Consider the following 25,696-nt stretch of genomic DNA (forward strand, 5'->3'; position numbering starts at 1 on the left):
ATTGGAATACGCGACAAGCTGCCCCATGACCCTGTACCAGATAAGCAGTTGGAGGATGGGAGGAAGAACGGATGGATGGAGGACAAGTAGCTATGGCAGATGTGGTGCCTATTACTAAAAAGGAAGGTTTTTCTTAAAAATGGCGTCCCATTCTGCTGCTTTGTCTGGTTCTTCCTGCATGGGCTACAGACTCACTCAAATGATCTGTACAATACATTGTTTTCTCCAAGCTTATGTTTCGCGATAGACATTTAACTTAATTATGTTTATATGAAACCTGGTAATACCATCAAACGAAAATTACAGTGATTTGTACATATTCTTTGCAAACGGATTTGTTTTGTCTGACAGTTTTAGTTCCTAAGAGAATAAGAACTAATACAATCCACAAATCATTCACTTACCAAGCCTGAATTGCTTCCGTACTGTAAGTATGTAGCTGCATAAATGGTGTAATTATAAGCCTTTGGATTAGAGTGTCTAAGAGAAACAATTGTATTACAATACATAGTTTGCATTATGGTTGATTAGGTATGGGGAAAGTATTCATATTATCTGAACCTATTTTTTTATTTATATATGGCTAAAGTGGTTATCACTATATAAACTGGCATACCAATGAATTGTCCTATTTTTAACTAATGATTATTATGCATCGTTACCGAAAATATAGTTGCTCACCATTGAGCATCGTTAATACTCTGTACTACTTTACATAAAGTATGTTGTCACTCTTTCACTATAATAGGAAGTGCATTAAATGCAACAAATTATAGATGCAGACAAAATTATGTAGCATAAATAAGTTTCACTGTGAATCACTGCATTATAAGGGATCAAATGCTCTGGAAATATTATTGAACAGTTTACAAATAATGTCATTCATTAATAAAAATGTGTCAATTTATTCGAGTTCCTAGACAGCTTTATTCTACATAAATACAGATATGTAGTACATACAGCACATACCTGCATAAATGCCTGCATATATGACGGATTCGTGCATAAGCTCCAGCCGCCCGTCTGTATAGCAGATGACTTGGAACATTTAAAATGCATCAAAACAAAACCGGTTTCACAAGGAGAGAAAAAAAAACCTGTCTAGTTACGGCGGCGCGCGGTGCGAGCGCGTGCACGGCTCGGGTCAGAAGGAAAGCGACCAATGGGAGCGCGAGAAGAGCGGCAGTGCTGCGCGTTATGAAGCGCACCCTCTGTATGCAGTATGTGCATGGAGGCTCATCACGGGGTTCAAATGCGGCTGAAGGCTCCGGCGCCCTTTTATTAATTTGCAGTCCCACGCCGTTAATTTTAATTACGTCGAAGTCATGAGTGACTTGAGAAGAATATCTAAAATAACTCTACGGATCGCGTGCCAGTGTTTATGGGTAAGGAAATTACAATCACCAAGTGGCTCATAGCATCGATGGCATAATCTTCAAAACATGGTCGTTTTTGTTTGTCCGTGGTATGAAATACGTGGCACAAATTTAGTTACGCCTTACACAGAAATGTCTATCATTTTTTGAAGTTGTCCATTTCGTCTGTGTTATAGTAATACATTTTGAATATTTTGAGAGTCGCACTCTTGGATGTATTGAACAACCTCGTAGGCACCCAGATCTGCTTTATGTGTAAAACCTCGTTAAATTCACATTAGTAATAATAAGTTTTATTTATATAGCGCCTTTCTCACACTCAAGGACGCTTTACAATGCAAACAGTTAGTGATGATAATTACTTGGCTGTTCAGTTCATCTAGTCCTGTGCTCACTAGGAAATGTTTGTCAGAAAAGGAAGTTCTGTAACGCAGGATAACATTGTCACATGACTTTCATGATGTTATTTTCACTTTTATTTTCACAACTTAATAATCGCATGTGTTCAGTTAGACTCAAGTTGCATCTAATTTTTTGGTTGGTTAAGAACTTCCTGTGCTTTTCCTGGGCTGCCATTATTAAAATATTTTAGGACAGGGGTGGCCAGTCTCATACAGAAAAGACCATTGTTGATGCAGGTTTTTGCCTCAACTTACTAATTAAACTAATAATTGGAGGACTGATTGGCTGAAGAGTCCTCACACCTGGGTTTGAACAGGTGACCTGAAGGCTTTCCCAAAAACCTGCACACACACCGGCCATTTGTGGATAAGATTACAGCAGGGCTGGCCAGAGTAATTGTTTATTTACTCGAACAGCCTTGTAAGGAATAACCAATAATGAGCATTTACGGTTCATGTGGGGCTTTTCCCCTCCCCAGACTGAGGGACCCCCCCCCCCCATGCTCGGCAGGTGTACAGGCCCGCCTAATCCGATGCTCCTCTGTCTCTTGTTGTATTGCAGCTCGCCGCTCTGGTAGTGGGCTTGAGTGGCATGTACCTGCTGGTAAACTTCAGGCAAACTGGACTGCTTTTCCACAACATCTACTTAATCTTACCTGCGATCGTGGCCCTGATCAGCGCGGCTGTCCTGCTCGCCAGCGGGGGCATCGGCTGCTGGATGTCCATCAGGGACAGCACCGTGCTGCAGGCTGCGGTGAGATGCTTTATACAGCTACAGTGCAAGGATGACACCAGAGGTAAAAGCCAGTCATCTGTCCCTCCATCCATCAGGCATCAAAGTCACAAAGGGCCCTTCCAGTAGGGCTGGGTGATATATCGATATTATTCAGTGCATGCGCAATAATCACCAGGGCTTCAGATAACGGGAGAACCATTTAACCGGACGCCAGCTTTTAGGTACTATACAGACATTTATTTACACCCACAATTTGTTATGCAGATTATAAGTGCAGATTATATTGATGAGGCATTTTATGATACCCAGAAGTTAGTAATCAGTATAAATTTGGCATATTTTAATGTTTAATAAACATGTCAGATTTTAAACTGCAAAAAGTGCCATCACACAACCGGTGTCTTTTTACCTTGTTTATCCACAAGATCTCCTCTTTTAAAAGATGTCTTGGCTACTGAGCTGTTACTTCATTCACCACCACTCTAGTGCATATCGCATATTGGGCTGAAGTATACCAAACCATAGTATACCAAAACAGTATTATGTGGTGTACTCCCCTACAGTGCATATCACACTGAAGTATACCAAACCGTAGTATACCAAAACAGCATTATGTGGTGTACTCCGCTACAGTGCATATCACACTGAAGTATACCAAACTGTAGTATACCAAAACAGTATTACGTGCTGTGCTTCGCTGCAGTGCATATCTCACTGAAGTATACCAAAACAGTATTATGTGCTGTGCTGTGCTCTGCTCTGCTAACCGAATCTAATAAACATAGATAGGCCGAGGTCATACAGATTACTAACTTTTAGGTGTCACAAACGGCATCTCATTAATATTTTAGGCGCACTACTAATCTGCTTACCAAATTGTGGGCGTAAACAAACGTCCAAATTGTACTGAAAAGCTGCCATCTGGCCAAATGTTTCGCCTGTCATCTGAAGCCCTGGTAATTATTGCGCACGTGTGGTATAATATCAATATCATATCGCCCAGCCCTACTGGAAGGGTGTACCCCTGCCTTTTACCCCATGCTGCCTACTTTCAGGTTCACTTCGAATGTATGATGGATGGATGGATGGATGGATAAATGGCCTTTATTTACTGGAGTTACACTCAAACGTGATCAGTTGATATACACTCAGTGACAAAAAAAGTTAAGCACCAAAACGGAGTGGTGGAAATTAAATGAATCTGCTCATGGTGAAAGGTCATGTGACTGTATCGCAATGATTATAATATCAGATCAAATGGACAACAGAGTTGGCAGTATGGGCACACTGCTGGCACCCCCCTTAGTCTGGATACATGAGGCGATACGGCCCAGAAGGGAGTCGTACAGCCGTTGTATCCTCTCCTGCGGCCCACAGCTGTTGTAACTGGCCCTCGAGATCCTGCAGATTGGCACTGGGTCTGAGTTGGTGTCTGAGCTGATCCCACACATGTTCAATTGGGGAAAGATCGGGGGACCTGGCTGGTCACGGGAGGACCACAGCATGACGCAGGCAGTCCATAGACACACGCGCCGTGTGGGGATGGGTGTTGTCTTGTTGAAAGACTGTACCAGGGCGCTGTCTCTGGAGGGGTGAGACATGCGGACGCAGTATGTCACTGGCGCAGCGCTGTGCCGTCAGGGTCCCCTGAATCACTACCAGAGATGACCTGAAGTCATACCCTATGGCTCCCCACACCATGATGCCAGGAGTAACGCCGGTGTGACTCTCCACAACATTAGCAGGATTGGTCCTCTCCCCTCTGCGCCACCGTGCCCACACACGATGGTCAACCATGGTAATGCAGAACCGTGATTCATTGCTGGATATGGTACGACGCCACTCGTCATCAGTCCATGTCTCCCGGTTACGGTATCACTCCAAATGCTGGTGTTAATGGCAGCCTACGCATGGGGTGGTGAACCCGTAGTTCAGCTGATGCCAGTCATCGAGACACGGTGCAGGATGACACGGGGTGTTGTAGAGAGTCTGTGTCTGGATGGCAGGCACAGATGCCATGGTGCTCTGTAATGCTTGGCGCACAATATGACGATCTTCCTATCTTGGGTGACCGGAACCTTCACGATGTGTGTGGGTGCCCTCATGTGCCCATTGGTTCCAACACGGGGTGACTGTGACATCTGCATGCCCCACATGCTGGGCAATTGCACGATACGACCACCCGGCCTCCTGCAAACCCACAATGAGACCCCTATCAAACTGGTAATGCTGTCTAATGCGTCTCTGAGGCATCCTCTGTGTCTGGTGACTAGACATGACAGCTCCTTCCAAATCAAATAATTTAGAGTGTAATACAGAAGACCTGACAAGTTTTCTTTAAGATAATTCACGATGTTGCCTGTCAGTAGTTACCAAAGATACAGATTGCTAACTTTTAGGTGCCGCAAAAGGTTTCACATTAATATTTTAGGCGTACTACTAATCTGCTTACCAAATTGTGGGCGTAAATAAACATCCGTATAGTACCGAAAAGCTGCCATCCGGCCAAATGTTTCGCCTGTCATCCGAAGCCCTGTTAATTACACTGTAATACAGACCTGACAGATTTTCCTTAAGAACTCGTGATACAGCCTGTCAGTAGTCACCACATCACTTTTCTAGTACCTTCTAGTAGAATCTTAGGAATCTTATGATCATACGCACAGGTGTATTTGCATACATCTGGATCTCTGTTTAAATGTAAGATTTTAATATGTGATCTTTCACAAGACCTACCCTTTGACTGTAATGGTAAACAAACCCGTTTTTAATGCTTTTTTTCAGTTTGTATATCTGCTCGTCATTGTATTTTGCCTTGAGGCTACAGCATCTGTCCTGTCCTACGTGAACATAGGCAAGGTAACGTGATTAACTGGTTTAATTAATTAAAGCTACGGAACATTTTAATTTTTCATGTCACCTTAATCTTAGCATTTAATTTGATTATGGTGCCATCTGTACTCACTTCTAGGTGCATTCGGAATTTGAGCCTTTTTGGGGGATGTTTCAGAATTACACTGGCGACAAGCAGGACTTCAATTCTAACGCAGTGGATGCCATTCAGGAAGAGGTGTGTTAATTATAAATATTTTGTTTTCAGTGAAATCAAATTTTCCAACATAAGCTTGGCATCTGTTATATTTTGTGAATTATTTAATTCACCCAGGATGTGTGTAGTTTCAATAATTCATGTTCAGCTGATTAGCATTTTAAGAAATGTTGTCATTCTATTATGCATGTTTTATGTACACAAGTAACGGTTTCTCTTGGATATGAGTATAAATCTAATGTAATTTTGAGAGCACATTTAAGACAACAAAGGTCGACTAAATTGTGGGACAAGTCAAATGCAACTAAGACAGACAGGAATAAGAGCTAAAATAATGATACAATTTTTAAAAGGTGGTGCAGTGGTTAGCACTGTCCCCCACACCTCTGGGACCAGGGTTTGAGTCTCTCCTATGGTTCCATGTGTGTGGAGTTTGCATGTTCTCCCCTGGGGTTTCCTCCAGGTACTCCGATTTCCACCCACAGTCCACAACATGCTGAGGTGAACTGGAGTTACCAAATTGCCCATAGATGTGCATGTATGAATCGTGTGTGTGTGTGTGTGCCCTGCGATGGGTTGGTGCCCCGTCTTGGGTTGTTCCTTGCCATGCACCTGTACCCTCTGGGATAGGCTCCGGACCCCCTGCAACCCTGAAGAGAACAAGCAGTTACAGAAAATGGATGAATGGATAGGAATATAAGAATTAAATATAAATGAAAATAATTTTAAAAATCAAATGAATAAAAGACAGCTACTCGTGTTAATCAAAAGCCAGTGAGAAAACTTGGTTTCTTAAGAGCTCAGACCAGGCGCTGACCTGATCTGGGGGGGGTGGGTGTCAGGAAAGCACGATGCCCCTGAGTTTACCCCACAGCATGATGAATAGCATCTTATCAGAGGACCTAAGTGCCCTAGTGGGGGAGCAGGGTTGCAGAATGTCGGCAAGGGAAGAAGGTGCTAAACCGTTCAGGCAGTTAAAAACAAGCAGTAATACCTTAATATCAACTCTGTAACGGAAGACAATGAAGAGAGGCTAGTATAAGCTATATATGGTCTTGCATACATCAGGAGTCGAGCTGCAGTGTTCTGGATGAGTTGAAGGTGAGAGAGACAATGCTGACTTACAGCAGTGTACATCTGGTTACAATAGTCCAGGAGAGAGGAGATAATAGCATAGAATACCTTCTCAGAATCAGTAATGGAGAGAGAAGGTTTGGTCTTGGTACCCTCAGCTAGAAGAAGTTGACCTTGACAACAGAATTAATCTTTGTCAAATTTAAAATCACTGGGAAATATCACATCCAAGTTCTTAGCAGAGTGCCTGTTGAAAGGTGCAAGTGCCTCAAGGTTCGAATATCATGGTTCTAATATAATATCCTCACAGTTCATCGAGGATTTAGTGGAGTTTCCCTGTTCCAGTGGCAGATTAGATTTGTGTGAACAGTCCTTAAGACTGACTGAAAAACTTCTACCTGTCAGATATGATTTCAACTAGGTGTAGGCAACCCTGATCCTGGAGTGCCGGTATGCAGCAGGTTTTCCATCTGGCTTGGTCTCCGATGAACCACAGCTGATCTCAGGCAGATGGTAAGTCATCAGGTGGGATAGAAAACCTGCTGGATATCAGCACTCCAGGATTAGGGCTGCCTACCCCTGATTCAAACCATGTGAGAGCAGTACCTTGTATGCCGACGTGTCGCTCGAGACACGGGATAAGAATGTTATAGTGCACTGTATCAAAAGCTGCACTGAGATCTGAGAGCTCAAGAACCACAGCGTGACCAAAGTTGGCAATTAATAAAAGATCTTTCAGAAGCTTTAAAAGAGCAGAATCTGTGCTAGAATGAGAATTAAAACCAGATTGAAATACTTCACCAAGGCCGTTATCCTCCAAAAAAAGACTAATTGCAGGATAACTGCTTTCTCCAGAAATAGCTATTGAAAATAGCCACGATTATGGACTCAACACTGTGGAAGACCTCTTTGAGAAGGCTAGAGGGGACAATGTCAGCAGGACAGGTTGTGGGCTTCAAGTTACCAGCTATTTCTGCCAAGACAGGGAGACACACACTGACTCATGACAGCAGAATGTATGGCCAGGGTCGGTCATGGGCAGGAAGGAAAAGGCGAGATTAAATGTCAGTAGTCTTATCAACAAAAAAACCATCTCCACAAGTTGCTGAAGACGAGGCAGGTAGGAGTGCTCAGATTAGCAGCTGTGGTTATGGTACTAAACAAACTCTAGGCCTGTGGCAATTATTCCCAATAATTTTTGAAAAGCTTTAACTGCATCATGGTACTTGACACCTGAATCTTATCTTTTTTCCTCTTTGTTTTATGTTCTCTTGCATGCCTGTCTACGGGTTCGAGTTGTACCAGGCTGCTGTAAATATTATATAGTATTTTTACTGAGAGCTTTCTGTCCATGTGATGAAGTTTAGAGAATTATGTCCATTGTTTTTTAAATGAACATGTGACTAAGTAGGTATTGGCTGAACATAAATTAATTGTTTCTACAGTTTCAGTGCTGTGGAGTCCATAATTACAGTGACTGGTTCGGCACCCCTTGGTTTAACCGCACTGGTAAAATTCAAGTGCCCCACAGCTGCTGTAACATCACCTTCGACACGTGCAATGGCACCCTGGACAGGCCAGGCCTCCTTTATCCACAGGTACGTTCTAAGCTTTCCATGCAGCACCGACAGAAAAATCCTGAAGCAATAACTTCCACCTAATTTTTTGTGAATTTTTTTTTTACTAAATTTCTTCCTACTGTGCAGTCCCATAATTGTTTACAGAAAACCTGAAGAGAAAGGCCTCTTTCATTAGCATGACCTGTAGCAAATTAGAAACATAACATGTATCTGCTCCTGGACTAGCTAAAAGTCAATCATTCCAAAAAGAAAATAAAGGCAGGCTAACCTAGCAGAAAGCATTTAGTGTATTTCCGAGATAAGCAGGTATGGAAAAACGAATGAATGAATGACAGGAGCGTGTCCAGTTAGTCTCTCAGAGATGCAGCGCTTAGCCTAATACAAGACGCAACCTGGACCTGCCTGCCACTTAATTACTAGAAAAAGTATTTAAAAAGTCTTGCAAATGCGATTAAAGCTACATGCTTACACAACTAGCAGACCTGAGTAAATCAATTCACTGAGGTTTCTGTGGCTTGCTGTGAAACTAATTAGCTGCACGTTACAATAAATGATCTTGATGTCTCTTAGTGTATTAGGTTGTTGATCCATTTTCATGTGCCTCTTGTCTTGCTAGCCTTGTTACCTGTATCAGGTCACTGAAACAGTCAGTGAACCAGACCCAAGCCTGTGCAATACTAGGCCTTATAAATCAGACCAATGAAAATCATTATTTAAGTTCAAGAAAAAGAAGCCTTTGGACCACCATCTGTTTTCAACACACTGCCAATACTGCAAACTATTTTTGATTTTGCTAGCATAGTTTTTGTTTGCTGCATCTGATGTTAGATGAGGTGCATTCTGGCATATTTAGGAAATGTCTTTGCATGGAAATCGGCCAAACCAAATTAAATCCAAAGTTTTTTTCCGGTTTTCTTAGTCTTTCCTGGTATGATTTTTTTTTTACTTGAATTTTATGATACACATTGTTTAATATTTTATGCAAAGGAGCAGTTTGATGCTTGTACATTTTTTTCACTTATTCTGGAGGTGTGTACTTGACTGCTTTACGGTCTGCATGTGCAGGGCTGTCAGGCGAAGCTGGAGGGCGGCTGGATGTTTGTCCTTTACTTTATTATCATTTCCTCTGCGGTGGTTGCTGTCATTCAGGTGAGTCTGTCCACTAATAACACACTAACCTTTAGCCTTGGCTATCAACCTTTGTAATGGGGTAGCCTATCTAATTAAAGGGTATATTACAATGTATAGTAATACACCACCAAGCAGATAACACCAACCTAAAAGAACGGGTGCTTTTTCTCAACAGCTTTGAGAATCAAACACTCAAAGAGAATTTTATACATTTATGATATGCTTTAAGCTTTTTTTTTTTAAGTACAGATAAATATTGTATACTGTGCGGGGACAACCTCAGTAGCATTCTTGGTTGTATTATAATATTATTGTATAATGTAGTATTCGTTGTAAGTAGAAAAAAGTTAAAGTTGCATTAAAAGCATAGTAGCGTATTAAAGTATATTTAAGGTGTTTGCAATGGTGACTGCAGCATAAGGTTTGAGCTGTACGGAACGGGCTGGTTTTTACGTCCTGTATCGTGTTAGGGTAACGAGAAGCATGGTGCCCAGGAAACAGCGTTATCACCCATACCATACAACACAAAGCCGTACTTTAAAGATGAGAAATGGTGAAAGAGTGTCAGTTTTCACGCCCCCCCCCCGCCACCGCAGTTAATCATCGGCTGAATCCCTCCATGTCCTTGATAAACTGGCCCTACCGCAGAGGGTGGTCATTGGTCAGGGGGCTATTTTCAGCCTGACTGCCGTCTCCCTCAGCTCCCGTCACCTTAGACCCTTTTTACACTGAGGATTACTTTGTACTTTGGCAGATTAACATGCTAATTGGACAGTTCTGCCTACAGCACACTGGCACCAGATAGACCAGTGGGACCACTAAGCTGTGGACCTGCCATGACAGTCTGGCGGTGCCAAAGGCTACAGGTCAGCGAACGATGCGGCCTGACTTAAAATCGCCCTGTGGCTGCGGGATTCTTCCCACAAGGAGAACGTCCAGCTGAGCAAAGAAAAGCAGGTTTTTTTTACATAGTAAATTAGTTTCTAAATCAGGGCTTTGAGGCTAAGAGGAACACTCCTGTAACACTGGGTACGCTTCCCAGGAGGTTCACATTTTGAAAAAGGGCAGTCAAAGCAGCAAGATTCAGGGGAGCTGACCTGATGCTTAAAAGCTTCAGAGGTGATGAGCTTTCAAATCCCATTTTGTATTCTGTGCTGCCTGAATTCAGCCACTATAACAAAACGGGGCTCACATTTGGTGCATTTTTGGTGACACTTTCCTGGAGGAGTAGTAGTAATTCAGTTACTACTCAAGTACAAATCATGAACAAAAGTAGTAGCTGCATGAAATACATGAACCGTTATGATTGATGAATGATAAATAAACATGAAATCAGTATGTAACTTAGTGTATTAACCATTATCTAAGTAAGAGTGTATTACTACATTATACGTGCCCCCTCCAGTAAAGTGTTGGCTTTTATTTTTATTGTTCCGAGTCTATTATTGTTTGATTTTAACAAATTATGTGCATTCAATTACACAAGTACAAAACACATTGTCTGCATAACACTCATCTAATGCACCCTTCTGAGTCTAGCTAGGTAGTGTGTGGAATAAGCTGTTAGCTTAAATCAATGAAATGTTGACTTTTAATATTCCAAAAGTCAACATATTTAAGCACTAATTTAGCCCATCATTTAAGAAAGTATTAAATTCAGATTCACTGTCTTATTATTCCAGATAACATCTACTGATGTTGCAGGTTGTATGCCACTGGATGTATTGAAGATTATATAAACAATAAGTAATGGTTATAGTATATCTGCAAAATTCTTTTTCTCTTTGGCAGTATCTGCATGTTAAAAAATATAGGAAAAATGATCTTCCACCGAAGACACCGAAATGCGTTGCGTAAATGCTTGAGGAGAGTTTGGTATATGAGAGAGTTAGCTTTTTGGGGGCAGATGGGAATTAGGGGAACCCAGAAGAACAAAATGCCTTCAGAATAGATTGGGGGTGTCCTGCTAAATGCAAAAGCACAGGTCCAAGGGCAGGGGGCGGTTCTGGCCTGGGGTAGTGGTCAGAACAGTAGGAGAACCTTGGGAATGGGGTTAGGGTTGAACAAATTACTGTGCACAATGGCAATCACCAGATTCATTTTATTTTTTTCCTCCTCCCTCCACCTCTACCTCACCCCTTCTCATCAGTCCTCTTAAAACTAAAAATTGTGGGATTTGTGCGACATTGTCCATCGTGTTGACCTGAAATTCCATAGATGGGACATTTTAACTGAATATGGTTCTGCGAAAGCCGAAGATGGCAAATTTCTGCTTCTATTTTTTTTTTATTCTCTTTATTGTCTTTTGTATTTGTCTTAATTGTGTGTAATAAGAATCGATTGCTTTAATACAATTTAACTTAATTAAAATTTAATCTCATACCATTACTTGCATCAAAACAGATTTCTTAGATTTCATTATGTGCAAAAATATGCCAATTAGCGTTTGTTCTTATTTCTAAATGAATAGAGTAAAATGTACAGAAGCCAACATTGCAAGCACAGGCAATTTTTGAAATTATATTTCTGTGAACAGACATGGCTCAACATGAACATTAGGGCTGCATTTGAACAAACAGTTTGGCTATTTTTATAATATGCTTAAGAGCTGTGTTTATTTTAAGAACTGCAACCAAAACCCTGCCTTCCTACCTGACTGGTTAGCATAAATATCCCTGACACAGCTGTGGACTTGCCCATGAAGCCCTTTCACAAATGAGGCGCCTGGCGTTTTGCCCACTGATGATATTAAAAGGGTCAGATTGCAAATGTGTATGTATCCATGTTTCCACAATTTCCAAAAATCATTTCTCTTCTGTTCTAGGTCGTTGGGCTGGTCACTGCAGCCCAGCTGATGAGAGATCAACCCTTGCAGGAGTATCGAATCCTGGACAGGGATTCAGTAAACTAGACACATTCTGTGCATATTCTGATGTCCAACAAACATCACAATTTAATTTCTCGTTTGGAGAGTAAGTCATTAACATTTTGTAACTGTGGGGAAATCGACTTCTGCAATTATTTTTTTAGCCTTTTAATAAGCATAAACAAGATAAAGATAATCATTTTCCAGATGTGATGAACAGGGGTGTTTTCTGCTTATTCGTAATGTTTGTATAGAATAAATGTATAAATTGAATAAATGTATAAATTGTCACAATGAATAAGGAGCAGGAATGTTTGTCTCGGCAAGTAGCATAAGAAGACCATAGCATTGAGCAAGTTCACCTAGTTTGAATGGCATCAGTAAAATATTCTGCTCATTAAATTGGGACAATTATCAGTGTAAGCTGTGCCTTTGCTACCTGCTCATATAGAGAAACACTGAGGAAGACCAGAAGAATGGCAGTGGTGTATGAAACTGTAAAACCAATGGAAGTAAATCATCTGCATTTTATTTGAAGCAGTGTTTAGTTTTGCAATGTATTTAGCAGTAGAAAAAAGGTATTTATTCAGTTTACTTTAGCCCAGTGTTTTTTAAACCAGTCCTGCCAGGGAATTGGGAGGCAGCAAAAACATGGACCATCTGGGGGTCTCTGAGGACTGGTTTAAGAAACACTGCTCTAGTCCTCGGTGAGTGACTTTTTCTTGTGGTTTGGGTGATGTTGCACACTCTGAAAGAAGCTTCTCACAGTGAAAGGTTCCGGATTAACATTAATTTACCTGCATGCGGGGCTGGAACTGTCTTCTACTAGCCAACTAGGTTGCTCAGTAAAAAAAATGTATTCTAACATTTTCTTAGGCTAGCATTTAATTTTTTTGTACCTGCCCTTTGTCTGACTTACCCGCCGCAGGTGAGTGGGCAGTTTAATTTCTACCCCTGCCTATATGTGTGTCTCATGTAGAGTAAGAAGGAATACATAAAAACTGACAAAGTCCTATGTACATGTTTTTCTACAAATGCCAAATAACTATACAATTCTTTTCGTACTGCTAAGAGATTCATCCACAGTCCACCAGAGGGACCCATTACACAAATCCACTTCGTGAAACCTCCATTCTGATTGTGTTTTCTTGGAATATATGTTTTGTGTGTTCTTAGAATGACACATGATATTCCCATATTTCTGTGTGTATGTATGTGTGTATATAGATGGATAGAAATGCTTTTTTTTAATATATATATATATATTTATTTAAAAAAAAAAGCATTTCTATCCATCCTTCTAATCACTCATCCTGGTTACGGGCATGCAGGACACTGAAAGCTGTCCAAGGCACTGCAGAGGTGGAAATTTCATGTCCAGAAAGTAAAAATACAGACCAAGATTTTGTTTCAACACTCAGCTGAGTACTCTGTGACTGTACCTCTTTATACTCAACTAGTTGGTTGAAACAAGATCTTGGTCTGGACTTTCTGGACCTGAAATTTTCCACCTCTGCAAAGCAGCACAGGGAAAAAGGCAGGAGTACACTCTGGATGGCTTGCCAGTCCATCACAGGACAAATGTGCAATCATTTGCTGCAAGCAATTTAGGGATAGCAGTTAGCTCAGCTGCATGTCTTTCGACTCTGGGAGGAAACCCACACAAAGAGGTGGGATCTGAACAACCCCTGAAGCTGGAGACTATGGTGCTACCAAATAAAAAGTGTTAATTTTTATTTTTTTATGTAATTTTGGGTTCTGTCTTTACTTAAAGAGCCATATATATGAGCACAACACAATTATATGAAACAACATATTACACACACACATTGCTACTGTTAATATTACTATATGAAGTGGTTTGAAGTGAAGTTGAAAGTATCTTACTTTACAAGGTTGGTAAGATCTCCCAATGCTGGAAAATCACAATATTTGTGGAAGGTAACTACTGGTGATATCTGTCATAAAAGTCATCTCTCCCTAATTAGAGAAATAAATTCACTCACATAACATACAACCAATGTCAGTTCAGGAATATCTGTGATTGTATACAATAATGGCGCGTTTAAATTACTTTTAATGGCTGTACAGCCGGTTCCATGACACGTACTCTTCAATATTCTCAATCCTCAAAGACTGCGCGACGAGCCATACCATGAACATCTGCACCTTCCTTAGGATAGAGAAAGAAGAATGGCAGCACTGCAACCAATGGATCTGAGAGATGCACATGAATGACATGTAATATATCAAATGATACGGCCGAGGAGGCGGACCCTGCAAGTGCCTGCCCCCTCGCCGATTGGATGATCGTCGTCTTCAACGAGCTTCATTGTCTGAGGGGAGTAGTACGCAGCCTCGATCCGCAGCACCGGTCTTCGTGTCCTTGGAGCAGGTCGAGTAATCGGTTTAAAAGCAGAGTCCGGGTTCAGAAAGAGCAGGTAAAGTGTTTAAGGTGTTTCAGAGTGGTGCACTTCTTACCGAGTTAGTCATTAACTCCGAGGGGAAGCGGGGGTTTCGCCCATGCGGCTAGGAAAAACCGAGGCCTACTCAGGCTTCGGCGAATTCCCGCCGCTTACCGCACGGCTTTTACCTGTAAAATCTGGACCTAGTATTTAGGCAGAAAGCTGGGACTCTATTAGCATGGTGTGCCGCGACAGGCTGCCCCTTTACTTTTTTATATTCGTCTGGACATTTTGTTGGGCATTATGCACGCTTATATGTAAAGTTAGCCATTTTGCTGTAAAGCCGCCTTATTAGTTGTACGTCATTAACGAATAGCAGAAGCTAGCTAACAAACCCGCTTCTTTCTGTACGCTGGCTGGCTGATTTTTAGATAAATATGCCCATAGCGATCTTGTCGTGCTTCTTAAACCGATGGCCCTTTATATCGCCTTATGTTGTATTTCGGAGGACTTGTACCTAAAATGGCTGCTGGCGCCTTGCCGTTAGTTACCAGGCAGAGATGGGCCGAGAGCCACATTAACCCGTTTGTCTTCCCACGGTGGCGGTAACCAGCGGGCGGAAGTGTGCCGCTAAGCGCTTACATGCGGCTGGTTAACGTGCGTTTTGTGGCCGTTTTCGTTGTAAACTTTTCCCGCCTTAGTTTGAGCTGAGTCTGTCTGATTTTACCGAGGTCTTTCAGTTGCACTTAAGTGAGTAGGATGCGCCGGTCGTGATGGATGGTGTGCATTTGGTGATAATGCGGAAGCTGAGTGTATATCTGCGGACCGTGTTAGGACACTGCTAGGTAGCCAGTGAGACGGTGCAAACTAAAGTGCCCTGCTTCGTTTCCCAATATGTGTCCCTAAGTATCAGTGTCGCATACGATGGGATCATGTCTGCATGGGGTTGGGGGGCAATATGTGTAGCGCTGGATCTACAGTTCATTTTTTTCTTTTTGTGAATACATAAGTTTAATGAAATCAAGCTAAATAGCCAGTATTAAAAGTGCATTTCAGGCATTTTCACACACAACCTACTAATTATCTGCTTATCTAAAATTCGTAAGACATTTCTTTATGGTGCGTTTTAATTTTTCTGGTGTCCAGTGGGCTTTCTGCATCTTTGAGTTAAGGGTGAAGTTTTAAAAGGACACTCATTGGGAACCAGTCGTTGAGACTGACAGTTGTTCTGTTCTCTCCACAGGTATTTCCTGAAGAAGGCTGAACATCTTGCTCGATTTTTCTTTAATTTTTTTGGTGAAATAAATCCTCCCCCTTTCTGTTCAGTTTTTTTGTTTTTGTGTTTTAATTTGGTTTCCCCCTTCCTCCCTAGCGTGTATTTTTACTACCTTTTGTTTTTGGTACCTTCAGATTCGGGATCTGTGAAGTGTCTTCATGGCAGTCAGAAGGGGACACATTAGGTACCTGAAAGTGAGTAGCAGATCTGTATATTTGTATACCATTTAAACACTGTTTAGCTACATTTTTTATCATAGTCACTTAGTTTACACTGTAGTTACCTTCAATTGCATGTGATTAGTTGTTCTGGCAGATATTACCGTTTCAGGAAGCAACATTGACAATTAATTGCAAGCTTTATTGAGGCATCATGTGTTAATGGTAGTATTGTTTTTTGAGTATTGTTATTCCTGATTCCACATAATCATTCGCAAATCGCCAGTGGAATTGTGAATACATTTTTACACTTAGATTTCCACAAACCTAATGAAATGACAGTCTGAAGAGTAGCTGGAGAGTGCAGTAGATTTCAGCACACCCAGCTTCTGCCATTCAGTCGTGTGATGACCTCAGTTTGGTAAACCGACCATTAGCCTGTTATCCTCTCCTGGTGCATTGAGATCTGTTCTAGTAGTGCTGAAGCAGTATCTCAGAGCTTATGTGGCAGGCGCTTGGTTGGGCTATTTTCAGGTCACTCTCTGGATGTGCATCCTAGAGTTGTAAAGTCATAATCTATGTAGCACAATGCAGAGCTAACAAACAGGGGTTGTTTGCTTCCTAACATGTATAACAGTCAGTACTTGTCTAGTTACTCTGTTGCAAATGGTCTTTCGAGCGTTTGGACCCTTCAGTGTCTGTCTGCTGAATTGTGGGTTGGGCGGGGTTATCTGCAAAATGTGGTCCAGACATCCCATCCGAGTAGTCTTTACTACCGGGAAACGTTTGGCAATTAAATGTTTCTTTTATATTGGCATGTGTACATGTTACGAATGAGTCAATATGTGAGTGGAAATGACGTGCTGCGCTTCTGTCCCCAACTCATTTGCCTCCTAAAAATGTCCACCGCCCCACTGTTGCATCAATGGAAACCATTACAGCAGAACGTGCTGGTCTTTGGCAGACCTCTGTGAGCGGTGACCACTACGCTCTTAACTGTGAAGCATGGGGGAAATGCACAGGAAACAAAGGATGTAGGTGACGGAGCGCCAGAGTCCTCAGGCTGATCGTGAATGATGCAATATGAGTGTTGCTATTGCAGGTTTGCGAGGTTCAGAGCTGCCAGGGTAATGAAAACAGGGAAGCGCAGCAGCACGGCAGTAAGGGTGCCAGTTCACTGAAGGTATGTTCACAGGGGCAAACGTGAGCAGTGCTTGTATTTTTTCCCATTGATTCCAGTTTCACTCATCAGATATTTTCTTTAGCATTAGGGTTAAGTTTTGGTTAGCAGGCCCTTTTAAAACACTTAATTTAACTGAGATTTATCTCCACCCGAAAGTGAGAGATTAACTTCGTACATGTTGCATGTGTTTAGCCAACATCCACACTCGTTTGCATAGACTGCTTCTGTCCAACAGGCAGAAGCACTCAAGAACCGTGATTTTTAATTTTTTTTCCCTCCCTCCCTCCTGCTCCATTCGCTTGGACAGTTGTACAGAATTTGCAGTGAAGTACAGTAGATCATTGATAATTCTCATGCAGTGTTCATTCAATTCAGGAGGGGGAGATGTGCCGTTAAAGCTGGATTCCTTTTAAGAGCACGTTGTTGAGTCACAGTGAATTCCTAAACAGCATAGTTGCCCATATACATTTTGCCTCCTACTTGTATCTCGCTCTGAACATATACTGAGCTTGGAGTTCTTGTACCAGATGCTGGACACTACAGTCGTCTGGATTTCTTTGATCCAGTATTAGTTCAGTGAGTCCATCAGCGCTGCTGTTAGTGTTGGAAGTTTTACTTGTGGTCAAATTATCAGTGATCTACTTAAGTCCATTCTGTTTGTTGGCGGCCCCTACACCATAGACAGATTCCCTAGCACTTCACATGTTACGGTGTGAGAACCTACAGCGCATGGATATGCAAACGAGTTAAACGTGGTGGGTGCTTCAGGACACCCTCATTTCCACATATTCTGTCCATTAAGAGGAGGTCTGAAGCCCTGCTTTTGTATCAGTTACCAGAGCTCCTCCGTTCTCCCCGTCGAGCTTCTCAGATTGCGGACATTGTCATTTCTTTGATTTAATGATGGCTGGATGGAGGCCACCCAATGGGTCAGATGGGGCTTGAGTTGAAATTCAGGCTGCGTGTCAGTAAGGCCGTGCTGTCCATGGTGCACCCTAAAGGCTAGGGCTCTGTCTACCATGCTGAATCATGTTGTTCCAGCTTGCCTTTTCTCCGCCTCCCCCCCCCCCCCCCCCCTCCCCTTCATGTATTTTGCTGTTGCTTCTGCACGTTTTGTTTTAAGAAATGGGGCCACTGTTTTGTAAAGGTCACAGCCATGGCTGATATTTTGGTGGTTTAGCTTAAGGCTTTTTTGTACTCTGCCTTTTTGTGTGTGTTCCCTGGAGTGAGACTCGGGAGCCAAAGGTACAGATTTCTTTGGTTTGTTTTCCTCCAGCTCTCTATTGTCGGCTGCTGGTTTACATGTAAACCTGCATGTCTCCTGATTTAAATTCATCATGTGTCTGTGCGTGTTTGTGTGTTGCGGGTGCTGCTGATATTTTAGGTTCCCGCTTTGTAGGGAGTAGTAAGGTCATGTGTTGGTATGCCTGCTAATGTATTGGAAGAGCTCTAGGATACTGAATGAACACTCGTAAGCTGAGTCTGAGTAAGTTCGAGTTTTAGGTTTAAAGCTCTGAGTTGCAGTGATTTGTGCTGTAATAGCTTGTAGATACTAAAGCACATAGAAACACAGGTTTGTAATGGGGGATTTTGTCTGAAGCCTTTACATCACTTGCCTTGTGTTTCCTTTTGTGGACTTAATCCCATCTGTTTCTTTCCCTCCATTGCAGGAAGTGTATGACATGTCTAACGGTTACGAAGACCATATGGCGGACGAGCCAAAGGATGCCAGGACCAACTTGATCGTCAATTACCTGCCGCAGAACATGACCCAGGATGAGCTTCGCAGTCTGTTCAGCAGCATCGGGGAGGTGGAGTCTGCCAAGCTCATCCGTGATAAGATGGCAGGTAATCAGGGAACCTGCGGCCTTCTCTCAAGCCCCATGGAGATCGTTTAGGCCATTAGCGTGCAGCCCATCCATGCTGTTACATTGCTCACGTATTTGCCCTGCCCACTGTAAAAAAATTTAAACAAGTTGTTGAAGGCTTGATCAATTTGGAATGCACATTAAAGCATTATGAAAGGGAGCCTCTTTTACAAGCTTTATTCGTTCCAGGAAAGCTTGCACAAGCAATTTCCTTTTATTTTTTAGTTTTATCTCTAGACATCCAGACTAGTTTGTGATAGAGAATTGCTTAATGATTAAGAGATGTTTCACTGTCGTCTTAAGTTTTTTTTTTAAATTTTATTTTATATTCATTTAGGTAGACTAAGTAAATTCTTTTGGTGTTGTCTGTATGATGACAATGTTGTGAAAGTGACTTGGGGAAAGCTAGGTGTGTATGTTAGGATGCAGATGCAGTAGTGTAGCTGAATGTAGTGAGCTGTGCTTGCTAAAACATGCACAGGCCCTGATGTTGGCCAGAGGCGCAGTGACGGTTCAGACCTGTCTGCACATGAGATGAGCTGTGTGTTGTGCAGTTGTTCCCAAAGGTGTTGCACGCTGAATGTGTTCACGCTATTAATTGTTCTTGTTTCTTATTTTTGTGGACATCCGAGTATATTTCCTTACAGTTCCAGTAGTCCTTCCTGCTGTCTGCAAATGATCAAGTAAATTCTTTAAATGTTTTCATTTTCCGTTTGTTACTGTTCATGCATTGTTAAACTTTTTGATGTGCTGATTTGACCATTTCTTTGTTTTAATCTAATTGTGTAACTCTTTGCAGGGAAATGATTGTATACCTTAAAGTAACATCAATCTCAAGTCGTGGGTTCGGATGCTTTTTGTGATGTCATCTCAGCTTGTCGTGGTTTTTTTTTTTTTTTTTTTTTTTAATCCCCTCAACACAACTCAGAAGCTGTTGTCATGGATATGTTGTGGAACAATAATGCATTTAAAGTTCCAATTGGGGTTATATTTGGGTTATTCATTTGATTTTGTTGGTCTGTTCATAGAAGGTTTTTTTCCCCTTCTCCAATCCTGTTGGACTAATTTATTTTTTAAATATATATATTTTTTTAATTTTCCTCCAACCTGGTATTTCTGTGCAAAACAATGGTTTTGCACTTCCATATTTATCGTAGGAGTCTTCCTGTTTATCATCTTTTTTCAAAAAAATATTAAAAAAAAAAAAATCATGGGCAGTCTGTTAGACATGGTTGACAAAATCAGGGCCGGTGGTGTTTCAACATACTGTACTAATTGTTCTGTCTCTAATCTCTCAATGGGCAGATATAGAGGTTTTAGATCAGGAATGTCCAACTCCTGTCCTGGGGGGCCGGAGCCCTGCACAGCTTGGGGTTTCTCCTCATTACACACACCTGATTCAACTCCTTGTGCTAATTACCACACAGCTATTGAGCTGAATCGTTTGTGGTGAAACAGGGAAAGAACTAAGCTGCACAGGGCTCTGCCCCCCCCCCCAGGACTGGAGTTTGGCACCTCTGCTTTGAATTGATGGTTTTTTTTAAATAATGGAACGTTTGCTTTTTTGTTGACCTTGTATCGGCAGAAGGCAAAAGGGGGATTCTAATGATCTAGTTTGTATTGGCCCCATATATAGGAGGGAAACTAGGAGTGATAAGCATTGGCGCTTTTAATCACAGCTCTGATAAATGGGAAGACTAAGCAGGTGGCTATAGCTAACAGACAAACTCCGCCAGCCATGGAAAATAAAATGTTTGTGAATCACCTGAGAACTTTTGATGGTGATCTGCGGGATATGTAACTATGAACAGACTGGGGATTTTCTTTTTTTATTTTTTTTAATCTTAATCACGTTAATCATTCCTGTGACCAACAAACATGCAGAGCACCCCCCCACACCCCCTTTACCATTAAGTATGCGGATTCTTTTTTCTTTTTTTAAATTTTTTTTTTTTGACCTACCTCAACTTTAACCAACCCTTTGGTTTTAACAGTACAGTCGTTCCTCATCTGCAGGTCTGAATGTAAATGTGTTTTTAAAATTGGCATGCATTGTACAGATTTGTTTTGTGAATATACTCATTTGTCCAGTCTGCAAAGTTTTGGAACAAACGTTTTTTATTTTATTTTGTTGTTTTCCTTTTTTGTTTTTTCTAGGCCACAGTTTAGGGTACGGATTTGTTAACTATGTTAACCCTAGTGATGCAGAAAGGGCAATCAGTACTCTCAATGGGCTGAGACTACAGTCTAAAACTATCAAGGTAACGTGAAAGAGGTGTTCTTGTATACATGTGTCAACTGATAAATGTGAAATGTCTTTCAAGTAGCCCTTGGACAGCAGAGGGGAAGCTCTCTGCTGCTGAGTGTCTACTTTCGTTAAACATGACCGTACTAAGTCAATGCTCCAGTAGATAAAGCCTGGTATGATGTAAGGTACCTTTCTTCTAAAACAAACTATCTATTTATATATACACTCATGTATATAAACACTCACCAATTGGATAACTAGGCTCTTAATTAGAATTTCCAAATGTTTGTTTTTTTAATTGCTCTCCCCACCCTGTGACTAAAAGTAGTCATTTAGAGTTATGTTTGTGTCACCAGGCCTTTACACATACCTTAGCTGTAATGTCTTACAAGGAGCACTGTAACCTCATTGCATCCCCACCACTGCCACCAGTTTAAGGCCCTGCACAGCAGAAAAACACATTTTTATTTTTATTCAATGTTTTGTATCCGAACAAACTTTAAAATTTGTTTTCCTATTTAAAACATGGTTTTGTGCTTTCAAGGACTGTAACATGAATATATGTGGCACCTGTGTTGATTTTTATATTTAATTTTTTTTAAAGGGTTGGGAATGGCTTTTAAACTGTAATTGGATTTTATTTACTTTTTTTTAAAAATACTTTCCAATTATCTGATTTTTAATGGTGGATGTGCTTTGCAGTTATGTTTTCCTGTATTTTGTATAGTATAATATTTATGGTTGACTGGCGTTTTCCGTCAGGTATCTTATGCCAGGCCCAGCTCTGACACCATTAAGGATGCAAACCTCTACATTAGTGGGCTGCCCAAGACCATGACTCAGAAAGATGTGGAGGACATGTTCACGAGATTTGGCCGTATCATTAACTCCCGGGTCCTTGTCGATCAGGCTTCAGGTAAGCTCACCTGTGGCGAGTAGCCAAAGTCCTCTCCGGCCATCACCTGACAATTTCTGTGCCATGAAGTCCTCATCTCCATTTCCTTGCAGGCTTGTCCCGAGGCGTAGCTTTTATTCGGTTCGACAAGAGGGCGGAGGCGGAAGATGCCATCAAGAACCTGAATGGTCAGAAGCCGCCCGGTGCCTCGGAGCCCATCACGGTGAAGTTTGCAGCCAACCCCAATCAGGCAAAGAGCTCGCAGCTGCTCTCTCAGATCTACCACTCACAGTCTCGCCGCTTCGGTGGTCCCGTTCATCACCAAGCCCAAAGGTTCAGGTGAGATACCCATAGAGGCCCACTCTGTCATGGACACTTAACCCATAACTTCATCTAAAGTGTGGTCATTGAATTGTGGGCTAAACCCAGCTGTTGCTTTCTTCCCTAAATGAACACCCCCTTCCCATAGATTCTCCCCAATGAGTGTGGATCACATGAGTGGCTTGTCAGGTGTCAACATGCCTGGAAACTCCACCTCGGGTTGGTGTATTTTCATATACAACCTGGGCCAAGACGCGGACGAGGGCATCCTCTGGCAGATGTTCGGCCCCTTCGGCGCCGTCACCAACGTGAAAGTCATCCGTGACTTCAACACCAACAAATGCAAGGGGTTCGGCTTCGTCACCATGACAAACTATGAGGAGGCGGCCATGGCCATTGCCAGTCTGAATGGTTACCGCCTTGGAGACAAGATACTGCAGGTGTCATTCAAAACCAGCAAGTCTCACAAGTGAAGAAGCACGAACGACCGAAAGCTTGCTCGAGTTTTCTATGGAGAAAGCGAGAAGCCACGCGGTCTTCGTTTTGTTAGCGTGACAGATTCCGCAGCAGTTTTCAGTTCCTTTTATCTAGGAAAGTGTTTTTTTTAATGCTCTGGGATGGAACTAATTTGCTCAAATGTTTCATTTCTGTCTAGAGACTAACTCGGGTCATTTTTTTCCTTTTTTTGAAGGGTGTATGTTGTCTGTGAAAGTAGCAGAGTATTTAAAGTTAAATGTAATTTTTGCCTAGTTTAAGCAAAAAGCATGCTGTGTCAAAATCTGATTCCCTCTCGCCATTTGTAGGTTCATTCTTTGACCTGGACAAATTTGACACTGCAGACAGTAATCCTGAAACCCCTTTGCTCCTTTACCAGCCCTGTCTCTTTTCCTGGTGTTGCAGGGTTGTAAAAATAGAACATGCATCAAAAGTCCTTCACTATCAGAGCTGCGTGAGGAAATGAGTTTTGAGCATAGCATGCTTCAGAGGTTTAGAACAATATGAAAGAACAGTCTACATAGGTATTTGTGATACACTGGCAGTTGCATGCATTTTTTATATGTATAAAAAGCTAAGGTTTTGTAGGGGACCTAGTCAAGACTTGGAATACTATATAAAGGAGGACCAAAGAGACTGAAGGAAATTAAGGTGTAAGTGGTCACGGGCCATCCCGTAGTTGTTTACCCACTAGATTGGATTTTGCTGAAATGTTTAGAAATTCACAAGTCTGGTGTTTTTCCTTTCATTCAAACATTTGAGCATCAGGAGAGGTTGTTCATCCCTAATAGCCAGTTGTTTGAAGTCGGCTTTTGTTTCGTGCTCTGGAAGCTGAAAGTGAAGCTTTTCAGTTTACTGTGGTAGTTTGCCTTTGCTATTTTTTTGTTTCTTCTGCATTTATGACCATTAAATTTTTGTTTTGCTGACATTTTGTTGTTTTTTTTGTTTTCTTTTGTTTTTATTCTTTTTCTACAGGTATTTAGTTCTAGTTTTTGTTTACTGGGACAACATGAAGAGGACAGAAATAGGAAAACTACCATCCCTTTGCTTCCTGCTTTTAAAAATGCCCGTAGGCGTGTTACTATTGTCCATCGGACAGAGATTTACAGATGATAAATACATAACCTTTTGAATTGCATGATCTGTTGGTTTGTAAGCACACAGTGAATTAGTTTGTGCCAGCATACAATTTTATCCCGTACTGTTGGACTGTTAAGTGTTTACAGACAAACTTTGGCGACTCAGTTGCTGGGATCCACCTCAAAATGCATTTTTTTTCCTTTTTAAAGCTTAAGTACAGCTAACATGGTCTGTAAATGTTTTTTTACCCTTGCAGATGAATTTCATGTTAATTTATTCAGTGATATAACGTAAAGACACTTTAAAATAGTTTTTGCCTCAGCTTTTCAATTAAAATGAGTTATTTCCCCAAGTTGAACCCTGCTGATAACCCAGCAACCTTTTCTTGCTGACAGCATGTGGGTGGACCTTTAACCTTGAGGTCATTTTGCATTATCTGTGTTTGTACTCTAGTATTGTTCACTGTTAAGTGTTCATAGTCGATTCCCTGTAGTTGACACCCTTATCTAGATATAAGAATTTATACATCTGTATTTTGAAAGAATAGACATGCACAGGTCGGCGTAGTTGCTCTCGTTCATAAAATTGAAAAGTTCTCCATAACTTAAGACGCTGCTCTAACCTAGCAGTCTCTAGAAACTTTCAGTTTTCCCAGTTTCTCCTCTCGTGATCACTCGTCATATCAGGTTTTTGTTTTTTTGTTTTTGGACGTTTTTCATGCATTCCTTTGATGTGGAAGAAATGTGTACCTGATTTTCCTTTAAGTTTTAAATAGTACTACTTAGTACTGTAAGGTTGTCATAGTCTTAGCCCTTCGGCACATTTTATTTTTTTAACATTGCTGTATGACTTTTTTTAAGAACTGGATTTCATAATGTATCACCGGTTTTTTTAAAAACCCTTATTTTAAGATCAGGAACAGTGGTTTGGCTGTTGGTGGCAAACGCATAGGAAGGATTTATTTATTTTACATATTGTATATTAAAATTTGTAGTCTTAAGTTTTTTTTAATTCGATTTGCTTTTTGGGGGGTTACGTATTTAAGGTAATTATGTTCATGTGTATTGTCTAATCACTTTTCCTGAAAGCTGAAGGAAAAATAAAGATGATCGCTTATGGTTTCTTGTTCTGGAGTGAATCAGAGATGGGTAGAACGTTTACTCCACGGGAACAAACCCGTCGTGTTTATATTTGAGCTTGGCGATGGTTCTGCACCAAGGTGTGGATGGTTCTCTGTTTCGAGGATTTGTTTCACCACTAGAGGGTGCTGGTTCCGCCAATGAATTTGAATTGTAATTCTATTGGACATATTGGTACAATGAGAAGTTCGTGGGATTTCTACTTCCTCCTAACTGCTGTGGACTTTTTCCATCTCTGGTATGTAAAAAAAACATTCTAACTCTATTACACCAATCCAGGTATAGGAATAAATGCTTCATCCACCAATTCTGCGTATTTGCTCCGTCAACTATACTTGGTAAGCCCTACATCAAAGACTGATCCTTCAATAGCAAAACTCGTGTCACATCTACTAAAGCGAGGATCGTTTTGGTT

At 41.4% G+C, this 25,696-nt stretch overlaps 2 protein-coding genes across 8 annotated transcripts; both read left to right on the top strand.

The window, feature by feature from the left end:
• Positions 1–1,164: 1,164 nt before the first annotated feature.
• Positions 1,165–12,514, top strand: tspan37 (tetraspanin 37). Its single transcript, XM_023813271.2, has 7 exons — positions 1,165–1,385; positions 2,340–2,531; positions 5,298–5,372; positions 5,485–5,583; positions 8,082–8,234; positions 9,282–9,365; positions 12,172–12,514. Exons 1-7 carry the CDS (start codon positions 1,326–1,328, stop codon positions 12,256–12,258), a joined length of 750 nt encoding a protein of 249 aa, XP_023669039.2. The 5' UTR covers positions 1,165–1,325; the 3' UTR covers positions 12,259–12,514.
• A 3,364-nt stretch (positions 12,515–15,878) lies between these two features.
• LOC111844619 (ELAV-like protein 1) lies at positions 15,879–25,260 on the top strand. 7 transcript variants are annotated; one of them, XM_023813244.2, is made up of 7 exons: positions 15,879–16,088; positions 17,155–17,235; positions 18,906–19,083; positions 21,261–21,364; positions 22,114–22,267; positions 22,360–22,585; positions 22,716–25,260. In XM_023813244.2, exons 1-7 carry the CDS (start codon positions 16,053–16,055, stop codon positions 23,038–23,040), a joined length of 1,104 nt encoding a protein of 367 aa, XP_023669012.1. In that variant the 5' UTR covers positions 15,879–16,052; the 3' UTR covers positions 23,041–25,260. The 7 variants fall into 7 exon arrangements, with proteins under 7 accessions (XP_023669012.1, XP_023669014.1, XP_023669013.1 ...); XM_023813246.2 differs by lacking the exon at positions 21,261–21,364; XM_023813245.2 differs by lacking the exon at positions 17,155–17,235.
• The last annotated feature ends 436 nt before the right edge of the window (positions 25,261–25,696 follow it).

This window comes from Paramormyrops kingsleyae, chromosome 15, assembly GCF_048594095.1.
Source record: "Paramormyrops kingsleyae isolate MSU_618 chromosome 15, PKINGS_0.4, whole genome shotgun sequence".
Lineage (NCBI taxonomy): Eukaryota > Metazoa > Chordata > Actinopteri > Osteoglossiformes > Mormyridae > Paramormyrops > Paramormyrops kingsleyae.